This window comes from Myxine glutinosa, chromosome 4 (genome assembly GCF_964187855.1).
Source record: "Myxine glutinosa chromosome 4, kmMyxGlut1.1, whole genome shotgun sequence".
In the NCBI taxonomy this organism is placed as follows: domain Eukaryota; kingdom Metazoa; phylum Chordata; class Myxini; order Myxiniformes; family Myxinidae; genus Myxine; species Myxine glutinosa.
Genome location: NC_136264.1, coordinates 61,758,738 through 61,770,777, shown reverse-complemented (window position 1 = coordinate 61,770,777; position 12,040 = coordinate 61,758,738). Strand labels below are relative to the sequence as shown.

At 43.1% G+C, this 12,040-nt stretch overlaps 1 protein-coding gene across 3 annotated transcripts in view; it reads right to left on the bottom strand.

Moving 5' to 3' along the window:
* Nucleotides 1–12,040, bottom strand: part of UBE4B (ubiquitination factor E4B) — a 167,722-nt gene that overhangs the window by 5,003 nt on the left and 150,679 nt on the right. For all 3 annotated transcript variants that reach the window (XM_068112397.2, XM_068112398.2, XM_068112396.2), the window contains one exon: nt 6,534–6,772. In XM_068112397.2, coding sequence (XP_067968498.2) covers nt 6,534–6,772 — 239 coding nt within the window. The remainder of the gene's footprint in view (nt 1–6,533; nt 6,773–12,040) is intronic.

Here is a 12,040-nt window from a genome sequence, read left to right as displayed (position 1 = left end):
GTTTCCATGACAACTATTGTTTATTTGGATTCTGAAAATATTGTGTTAGGCACGACATCTTGCTCGTTTGTTTGTCTGTCTATGAGCAGGATATCTCAAAAAGTTATGGATGCATTCAGACGAAATTTGGTGGACATTTTGGGTGTGTGACAAGGACGAATTGATTCGATTTTGGTGAAGATACAGATCCGAGAATTTTTAAAGTGATTCTTCACAATTGAGAGATAGGGCCAATAATGATATATAGCACGATATTTCAAAATATTGTGGACAGATTATGATAAAACTTGGTGAATGAGTTGGCTAGGTGGTAAGAGCAGGTCGATTAGATTTTGGTTAAGGTCCGGACGATCACCAGCTTATCGGTGGGATACAAAACTGAAACTGTTCAGCCTAACGGAGGTATGCGCTTTACCGAGTGCCATTCTAGTTTATGTTGTGCAAGAGGATACATGATAAAACTAAATGATTCCTCTCACCACCCCTGAAACCGAGTATCTCCACCTGCTATGGTCTTCCTAAGATACACAAGCTGGATCTGATTCTACTCAGACCGATGTTAGTAGCGTGGACTCTTGCACATATAATATTACTAAATTTGTGCGAAGGCTTATTAGCCACCTTGTTGGTTTGGCCGATCATCATGTGCGTAATACTGAACACTTTGTTTTGAAGACCAATGACCTAATTGCTGAGGATGAATCCATTGTTTTTTATGATGTTAGTGCTCTTTTCACCTCCATCCTGACCACAGATGCCATGTCTGTAGTTACCTCTGCCACCGAAGGTGGATGGAGGTTACGTTTTCACCCCTGTCTGTCTGTTTTTGAACAGGATATCTCAAAAAATAGTAAACAGATTTGGACAAAATTGGTGGACAGATTGGGTGCATGCCAAGGACGAATCGATTTGATTTTGGAAAAGATCCGAATAAAGGACTCTTTTTTTTATTTTTCAAACGATTCTTCACCATTGAGTGATAGGGCCAAAAACGACAAAGCATGATATTTCAAGATGTTGATGACTTGTGCCAAAACAAGGTGGATAAGTTGGGTAGGCGATGAGAACAAGCAGATCAGCTTTCGGTTAACGTCCGGATCCAGATCTGGCCCATCAGTGAGATACAAAACATAAACTGTTCAGCCTGGTGGAGGTAAGCGCTCGACTGAGTGCCGTTCTAGTTTGTGAATGCCTTGTAAAGAACAACAATCTTAAGAAAGGTACTAGCCTCCATGTGTATCAAATTGTGGATCTGGTGTCCTGATGCTTGAACTCAACCTACTTCACACACAGACCAGCTTTTCAGACAGCAACATGGTTGTGCTATGGGCTCCCCCATCTCACCATTTGTTGCCATTTTACACATGGAAAAGTTTGAAGGTGATGTGCTGGAGAATTACAGCGGTTCCAAACCTAAGTTGTGGCTGAGGTATGTAGATGAATGACACCTTTGTAGTTATGAAGAAGTGTGAACAGCAAAACTTATTTAATTACCTGAACCGTGTGGACGAGAACATCCAGTTCACACAAGAACCATAAAACATTGATCAGTTAGCCTTTCTGGATTGCAAGGTCCACGTGAATGGTGACAGATTTTGAGGTTTACAGGAAAGCCACACATACCAACCACTATTTGCAGTTTGATTCACACCACCAACTGATCCATAAATTATGTGTCATTCGCACTCTTTTCCATCGTGCAGACACTATTCTGACCACACAGGAGGGGAAATTGTGTGAGAAGGAGAATATCAGGAGTGCTCTTAGTAAGTGTGGGTACCCCAGATAGTCCTTTTTAAAAAGCGAAGTAGGAGCAAAAAACACCACATCTGGTGAACAATAACAGGACATGGCTGAAGAAAATATGACACGAGTGACCATTCCGTATGTGGCTGGGCTATCTTTGTGAGAAGATCCTTATCCAAGTTTGGCATTGCGACATCATAAAAACCACACAGAATTCTTCGCAGCCAATGAGTTCATGTTAAGGACAAGATCCGGAAGGATAGGAAACGTGATATAGTGTATGGCACCACATGTGGAGACCCATCATGCACCAAGATCTACATTTGAGAAACTCGACAAACCCTTAAGGCCCATATGAATCGACATGGTCTCAGCTTTGATAACAGTCAAGTGGTAATCTTGGACAGAGAGAAATTTCTTTTTTTGCTAGAGGTGTAAAGGAAGCCATTTGGGAAAGAGCTTAATCACCATCTCTCCACAAAAGGGGTGGTTTGCAATTTCATCTGTCTCGTATGTTGGACAAGGCCAAAACACATCTCTTCCACACCATCTGAAGCCGTCACGTGACGCCCGGATTGGCCCACAGAAAAACTTGCTCTATCACTGGTGGATGGCAATTCTCAAGATTCTTCATTTCAACATCTGCTGTGACCAAGGCGAGTGGATACTCATCAAAACGTCGGCTTTACCGACTAGCAAGTCCAGCTTTTTTCAATTATAAACGTTTACTGTTTTAATTTGACTGCATCAATAATAACAATCTGCTTCGATTTATATACACAAAGAATTAAGTTAAGCACCCCTACACAACGAATTAAGGTAAGCACCCCCTAATATATATTCTTTGTGTATATGTATACATTGGCATATATTCTAAGGTATGTGAGATCAAATAATGATTGGTATGACATTAGCAATTATCCATTGATGAAATTGAGTGATCAAAGTGAAAAAAAGTGATTGGTTGAGTCAGTGATCCGATCACGTGGGTCCTACACACGTTATTGACGCAAAGATCGCTAGAGGTCTTCTCAGAACAATGACTGTACGTTAGAAAACATAAACGTCATCCACACTGTCCGTGATGGACCTATAGCTCCATACTTAAATTGAGGTGAAAATATGCCTAAAATTCCCAAAAAATTTCACCTTAAATTATTCAGAATAAAATATTGAAAACGGCATGATTGTTATGTTTTTATGTGACCATAATATCACTTCTCCAGAAAATATAGCAATATCATGGGTATATTACACTGTTTTGACGACAACAAACTTGTAATGTGCGAGGTTGTAAAAAAACGGGGGGGGGGTGCTTAACTTAATTCTTTGTGTATATATGCAAATTAATTTTGTTACCTTATTTTAAGTAAAAACAACAACACGCATTTTAAGGCAATTTTCTATGCTAGAGCGGGGGGTAGCCTTGCGGGCCCCATGACAATCTTCTCCATTTTGCCCTATTTTCTGCATCTCCCCTTGTAAACCCCCTTGCCTGCATTTCTTCTTCCACCATCTTTCGCCAAGTCTTTCTTGGTCTTCCCCGTCCTCTACTTCCTTCTACATTCATTTCCATCACTCTTCTCAACCAGTCACTTACATCCTTCCTCAACACATGACCAAGCCATCTCAACCTGTTTCTCTTCACAGCATCCATCACAGGCTTTATTCCCATCATCTTTCGCAATTCATCATTTGTCTTCCTCTCTCTCTCAACGATACTCTGCACATCCACCGAACCATTCACATTTCCACCCTTTCCAGCCTTCGTTGCTGCTCTACATTCATTACCCATGTCTCGCTCCCATTAACCATAACACTTCTCACACATGCAGCATACACCTTTCCCTTCAGCTTCAACGGCACTCCCCTCCTCGTCAGCATGCCACTCAGTTCCCAAAACTTCTTCCATGCACATCTCACTCCAGCAACTGTGGCCGAGTCTGATCCACATTCTCCATTCAGCATGTCTCCTAGGTAGCAAAATGTTTTCACACCTTCCAGATTCACGCTATCTCCAAGATCCAACTCAACATTTCCTCCACTGCAGTTCCCTCTATGCACACCTTACACTTGAATGTAGCTGCCACACTGGTTTGACCCTCTCAGACGACTACATTTTCGATGAACCCACTCAGCGCACATTGTACATTGAATGGAGTTCACTCCAACACCCTTCCTGCACACAGCACACGGCCACTTCCCAGTTCTTTCCACTTCACCACATGCTTTACCACTTGCAATCACCTTTGTCTTTCCGATATTCACCTTCAGACCTTTTGCCTCCAGACATCCACTCCATACACATACATCCACTTGTTCATCTTCTCCTTCAGTCCATCCATACTCTCCGCAATCAACACCAGATCATCTGCAAACAACAACTCCCATGGTAAACCCTCCTTTACGTTCCGAGCCAGCACCTCTATCACAGCTACAAATAGAAGTGAACTTGGTACCGACCCCTGATGCACTCCCACATTCACCTCAAACTCACCACTGTTCCCGTCCTTCGTCCTTACAGCGGAGCACGCTCTCTCGTACATTGCCATCACTACTCTGATCACCCATTCCTCCACTCCTAACTTCCTCAATGTCCATGTCACTACTTCGTGTGGAACACTATCGAATGCTTTCTCCAGATCAACAAACCCAAGAGACAACTTCTTCCTCTTCTCCATGTACTTCTCCTGCAACTGCCTTGCAATAAAAAGCACGTCTGTCGTTCCTCTTCCTGGCATAAATCCAAACTGCATTTCGTAGATCTTCACTTTCTTCCTTATCCTCCTCTTCAACACCCTTTCCAATACCTTCATTCCATGCTCCAATAACTTTATCGCTCGATACGAGCCACAATCCAGAGGGTCACTTTTCCCCTTGTATAGAGCGACGAGGGTACTCGGTTCCCAATCCACTGGAATGTGGCCTTTTTTCACCACCAGATTACAGATCCCTGTCATTCTCTTCACACCCCAACTTCCCGTTGCCTTCAACATGTCTCCCACAACTCCCGTCGGCCCTCCCGCTTTTCCACTATTCATTGCTTTTATCGCTTCCTCTACTTCCTTCTTAGTCATCTTCTCTGATGGTCCTACAACTGGGTTACTCTCTATGTTGCCATCCCATTCATTCTCTGCATTCAACACCATTTCCATATATCTCTTCCATCTTCCTTTAATTCCATCTGGGTCCACAACGATTTGTCCCACTTTATCATTCAAGCAACTCACCCCCATCACATCACACCTCTCTTCTTTCGCTTTCTGCTTTGCAATCCTGAATACCGCTCTCTGACCCTCTGACAAATCCAAGCGTTTTCCGAACATTTTCCGATACTAGTGAGGTACCCGTGCAATGCACGGGTGGGAGGCCATAAGCAAACAGACAATGCAGAAAGGGCGAGTGCTAAAGCATGAAACCAATAAATTCCACATTCCTGTCGCACCTTCAGTCACACGTCAGACATGGACAGCAAGTTCGTGAAGGACTTCCATGAAAAACGTACCCATTCGCAAACAAACGGGTACGTTTGCTCCATACCCAGTCAATGGCGAATCTGCATATGGCGATCCGCGAATTCACGTTTAGAAAGTAGAAACCGTCACGGCATTTCGTCATTCACTTGAACTCGATATCTCTTTTTTCATTCCAAACAGCATAACTCCAATCACAAATTAAATAACATTAATATAAAAAAATTAACTTTTAACAACATACGTCACATAAACAAATATTTAAATCCTGATGTGAAGTTCCGTACGGGTGGGTGAATACAATTACGAATTCAAAATCGTAATTGTGTTCACTCAATTCCAATCATCAATTGATACTTTAACAAAACGATTAACACGATTAACGTCTAACGATTAAACATTACGATTGAATGAGGGTTGTATTGGGATATTATCAAACCCGCGCATTGCCTTAATCTGTCCACTTCTGCATTCGCGGCAGGTTCGTAATTCTCATCAAAATCGAAACAGTATTTGTAGAATTTCAATTAAGGCCACATCACTGTTCATATCGGTAAATATTATTCCATCGTTTGGAAAAACTGGAAAATTGGAAAAATAATATTGCCTATTTTACTCTAATGGGTCCCAGGATTACCCACCTAAAATATCGTTGCGATCAATTCAGCCGTTTTTGCGGTACCTTCGAACGGACAGACGGACATTTGGTGATCTTTGCAGCCTTCTTGGCTGCCTTATAACTTTCATGCTCTGCCTCTTCTGCTCCCATACCCTTCGCCTTCTGCCACCCTTAGCACAGACTTTATTTTAAGTAACGGAATAACAAATTTCAAAGGAATTCTTCTGTCACTTCTTACAAAAAAGCAATTCTTACTTTGTACGTGCACGAGTGACTGTTTAGTAACTGAATCAATTTGAATCAACTTAATCAATCTGAATCAATTGTTTAGCAACAAAAGGCAACATGGTAAATCATGTTTGGCGCAATAATTCTGCGAAAGTAAAAGCCGGCATGTGGCATAATTTTGACAAAAACAGAAAAAGAAGACAGTTCCAATGGCACAATATATAACGTTTTGAATCATCATGACATACTGATATATTTATAATACCCAATACACCTAAAATATAATAAAAGTGAGCATTTAATGCAGAGTCCTCGCTGAAGTATATAGATTTTAGTAGACCTCAGAATGAGCAATCTATATTAAAGTAGATCTGCATGCTCACTAGCACAGACTATTTGCAATAGCCCACACCATCCTTTTGTCAATGGATGAGGCTAATTACACAGATACTAACTAGTTTACATACCCGTGTAGAATTTCATGAGTGCTGGGGCAAGAAAACGCACACCCATAGGGTGATTCTCAAGCATAGCATGAAAAGTAGTGGTACGAGGTTGCACCCCAGGGTTCAACAAAAAGAGGACTTCCACCAGCTTTGCTACAAGGTATGGATTGCGCAGATAGTGCTGACTGCACACAAACACCAGTAGGAATGTCACAACATCTGGTGCACATGGCTCTCCTTGCAGTACTTGTGGGCAGTACCTGGGCACATGGAGGCAGGGAAGCTAAGGTTCTTGAAAAAGTCAGAAATAAAAGTGAGCATACAAGGTAAAAACGTTAATCAAATAAATAACAGGCAACATATTACATACACACGGTTGCTTGAGGAGGAACTTTAAGGTGTGTGGGAGCTTACACACACACACACACACACACACACACACACACACACACACACACACACACACACACACACACACACACACACACACACACACACACACACACACACACACACACACACACACACACACACACACACACACACACACACACACACACACACACCATTGCTTATAGAAAGTCTACATCCCTTTCAAAATGTTCACCTTTTGTTGCCTTATAGCCTGGAATTAAATTGCATTCAATCAGGCTTTTTTCACCTTCATTTACACATCGTAACCCACAACTTCCAAGTGAAAAACAAACTCGCTCGATACGTGTGTGTGACAAGGACGGTTCGATTCAATCTTGGTGGAGATCTGAATATGGATTCGGATATGAGAATTGTTTAATTTATTTAAGAGATTCTTCACCTTCAGGAGATGGGGCCAAAAACGATACATAGCAGGATATCTCAAAAAGTTAGGGATGGATTTGGACGAAACTTGTTGGACAGGTTGTGTATGTGACAAGGAAGAATTGATTCGATTTTGGTGAAGATCCGGATCCGGATCGAGCTAATAGAATTTTCTAAGTGATTCTTCACCATTGAGTAATATGGCCAACCAGGCGGAGGTATGCTCTCTATTGAGTACGGTTATAGTTTTGGCATGCACACGGTGACCAGTCTTTGCCAAAAAGGCCTGTAGCTCATTCAAAGTTGCTATTTGCCTCTTTGATAAGTCTCATCCTGGTTTGGTCATCCAGTTTGGATGGACGGCCTGATCTAGGCAGGGTCATGGTGGTACCATACATGCCTTCCACTTCTTAATGATTGTCTTGACTGTGCTCCAAGGGATATGCAAGGCCTTTGAAATATTTTTATCCCAATCCCCTGATCTGTGCCTTTCCACAACTTCACCCCAGAGGTCTTTTGAAAGCTCCTTGGTGTTGGTTGAGTTTTTGCTGTGAAATGCACTACCCAGCAGATGAAACCCACAGCAACAGCTGTTATCATGAAATGATCAGAATCACCACAATTTAGGCCAATTAACTTGGTGGAGTGATTTTGAAGGTGATTGGTTACACCTGAGCTAATTTACAATTGCTATCACAAGGGGGGTGGACAACCACCGTTTAGAGGCCATTTTTCCCCGCAAAGCGGGGGTTGGCCTTTTCGTGGACTGTGGTTGTTGTTGTTTTTTCGTCCCCTTTTTGAAGCAATGTTTTACGGCCGGATGCCCTTCCTGCCGCCAACCCTGTTTGTCGCCTTTTTACGATAAACAGGGAATTACCAGTGTACTGGTACTCAATTTGCCGACCTCGGAAGGATGACAGGCTGAGTCAACCCCCCTGGCGTTAATTCAGCGATCGACCGGGATTCGAACCCAGGATCCTGAGCTGGCACCCTAGCCGCTAGCCCAACACCAGGGATCAAGCCACATGTGAAGCGATCAAGCCACATTAACAACATGTGAAGCCACACGCCTCCGTTAATCTTCCTCGAGTGATAAAATCATCTCAACATCCCCTTATATGCAAAGTGGGCGGGGTATATGCAAAGTGGGGTGGGCAAAGCTGGACAGCCAATGAAACCGGACAAAAAAAAACACCTTTAGAGGCCATTTTTCCCCGCAAGCGGGGGTTGGCCTTTTTCGGGAACTGTGGTTGTTGTTGTTTTTCGGTCCCCTTTTTGAAGCAATGTTTTACGGCCGGATGCCCTTCCTGACGCCAACCCTTTTTGCCACCTTTAACGACAAGCAGGGAATTACCAGTGAACTGGTACTCAATTAGCCGACCTCGGAAGGATGACAGGCTGAGTCAACCCCCCTGGCGTTAATTCAGCGATTGACCGGGATTCGAACCCAGGATCCTAAGCCGGCACCCTAGCCGCTAGCCCAACACCAACACCAACCCCAATAGCTAGCCCAACAATAATGAAACCGGACACTTGAATGAAAATGAATGAATGATCGTTTTAAGGCCATTTTCCCTGCTAGAGCGGGGGTTAGCCTTGCGGGCCCCATGACAATCATGGTTCCCTGTTTGAGGCAATGGTTTTATGGGGTGGACACTTGTCCATCCAAAATATTCTAGTTTTGTATTTTTATTTAATTTTCTGAAATTTGTACAATTTGTTTTTCACTTGGAAGTTCTGGGTTTTGATGTGTAACGAAAGGTGGAAAAATCTGGTTTAATGCAATTTAATTCCAGGCTATGAGGCAACAAAATGAGAAAATTTTGAAAAGGGAGTGGAGACTTTATATAAGCACTGTACATGTATATGTGTATGTGTATATATACACACACACACACACACACACACACACACACACACACACACACACACACACACACACACACACACACACACACACACACACACACACACACGTAGTGTGTTCAAAAAGTATCCGACCTTTATTTTTCGTGCGTAAAAAAAAGAAGCTAGGGAGGCGTTGATTGGTGCACGTATGTAGGCGATCCTAATGCACACGCGTGAATTTTTTCCCACCTGCAGAAGCTGTCATTCGACGGCAGACCGCCGATGAGTGAGGTCATGTAAGTGAGCGCCGTCAGATTTTCGTTTTTGACAAAATGACGGAAAAACTTTAACAACGCTACTGCATCAAATTTTGTGTTTTTTGGCCTCGGGGATGTTGGATGCTTCCATTGTGATGACTGCAACTTGGTTTCTGGGTCGTACCCATAAACCCAGGACTCATCGCCAGTGATCACTGTGTTGAGGAAGCTGGGATCGCTGTTCACAGTCTCCAGCATGTCCTGTGCGATCTCCAAACGGAGTTGCTTCTGCTCAATCGTTAGCAGCTTTGGGACGAACTTCGCTGAGATTCTCCTGAAGCCCAAATCCTCCTTCATAATGGAATGAACGGTGTTGAATCTTGCGGATCGTTTCCACTTGGGAATCGCCAAGCTTTACACAAAATTTGATGCAGTAGCGTTGTTCAAGTTTTTCCGTCATTTTGTCAAAAACGAAAATCCGACGGCGCTCACTTACATGTCCTCACTCATCGGCGGTCTGCCGTCGAATGACAGCTTCTGCAGGTGGGAAAAAATTCACGCGTGTGCATTAGGATCGCCTACATACGTGCACCAATCAACGCCTCCCGAGCTTCTTTTTTTTTTTACGCACGAAAAATAAAGGTCGGATACTTTTTGAACACAGTAGTATATATATATATATATATATATATATATATATATATATATATATATATATATATATATATATATATATATATACATATATATATATATATATATGCAAAGATTTGCGGTTGGGAGTAAATCCAAATGACTCCATGGTAAGATCTCCAACCTTTAATTGAACAAACAATGACAACGTTTCGATTAACAACATGTGAAGCCACACGCCTCCGTTAATCTTCCTCAAGAGTGATAAAATCATCTCAACATCCACTTATATGCAAAGTGGGCGGGGTATATGCAAAGTGGGGTGGGCAAAGCTGGACAGCCAATGAAACCGGATTACACCGCTCTCGTGAACAGAGACGTTATTGACCAATTTCAAAAATCAACCGCATATTAACGGCTTAAAATAATCCTGTAAGCAATGCTGGATTATAACTCGTGTTTAGAAAATCAGGAACAATCATTACATTTAATTAAAAGTTAAACTTGTAAACAATTAAATTGTAAATTAAATTAAAACTGTAAATATATGAAAGCAAAATTTTTTTAAAGATAAAATAAAATTGCCATAATATCAAGATCATCACATGTGGCCTTATGCGGTAAAGGGGAATGCGGGAAGGAGGGGGGTTATAGGGGGGGATAAAATGGGGGGGGAACCAGAGGGGGGGTGGAAGCGGAGGGGGGGGGGGGGTTGGGAGAGGGGTGGTTTGGAGGGAGGGGGGGAGGAAGGGAGGGGGAGGGGGCAAATTGTCCGAATAAAAACCTTGTGTGACATTATGTGGACTCGTTCAAAGTACGGAATGCCTGCTTCGTTTACACAAGAGTGGGTCAAACGCTACCGGTAAGTCAACTACCTCTTGTGTGATCGAGGTAACAGTTTCTTCTGTGTGCCAAGCCTCCAAAACACGTCTTCTGTTTCTGTTGGGTGTGGAACCCAAAATATTAACCCTATCCCATAAAGGTGTGTGGCCTTCCTTAAGGCCATGTTTGGCAATAGCAGATCTGCTGGGATAATTACATTCAAATGCTTTTTGGTGTTCAGCAATACGTTGACCAAAGGTCCTCCCGGTTTCACCCACATACTCAGCTCCACAACCACAGGGCACGACGTATACCACCCCCTGACCTATCCTTCCTCGGAAGCTTGTCCTTGACCCTCATAAGGGATTGGCGAAGGGTGAAAACCGGTGTGAAACTCACCCTCACTCCTGCAGATTTCAAAATTCTGCCGACCCTCTGTGAAACCCCCGGTACAAAAGGGAGAACACACAAACCCTTTGGTTGTTCTCTCGGTCTCAGCCTGTTGTGTGGGGAAGCCCTTATCGTTTTCCTGTTGGGTAGCAAGCTGTCAGGATAACCATTTGCCCTTAACACATTTTGATGATGGTCCACCTCACTCATCTTGTCTTCATAGGTAGATGGTAAATCACGTGCTGTTTTTGAGAGGGTGTGCACCACCGATCTTTTGTGTTCCATTGGATGGCAAGAATTGAAATCAAGGTAGCGATCAGTGTGTGTTGGTTTTCTGTACACCGTTACCTTTAAGGCTCCTTTGGGAGGAGGAGGAGGGCACTACGTATACCTTCACACCGGTTTTCACCCTTCGCCAAGCCCTTATGAGGGTCAAGGACAAGCTTCCGAGGAAGGATAGGTCAGGGGTGGTATACGTAGTGCCCTGTGGTTGTGGAGCTGAGTATGTGGGTGAAACCGGGAGGACCTTAGGTCAACGTATTGCTGAACACCAAAAAGCATTTGAATGTAATTATCCAGCAGATCTGCTATTGCCAAACACGGCCTTAAGGAAGGCCACACACCTTCATGGGATAGGGTTAATATTTTGGGTTCCACACCCAACAGAAACAGAAGACGTGTTTTGGAGGCTTGGCACACAGAAGAAACTGTTACCTCGATCACACAAGAGGTAGTTGACTTACAGGTAGCGTTTGACCCACTCTTGTGTAAACGAAGCAG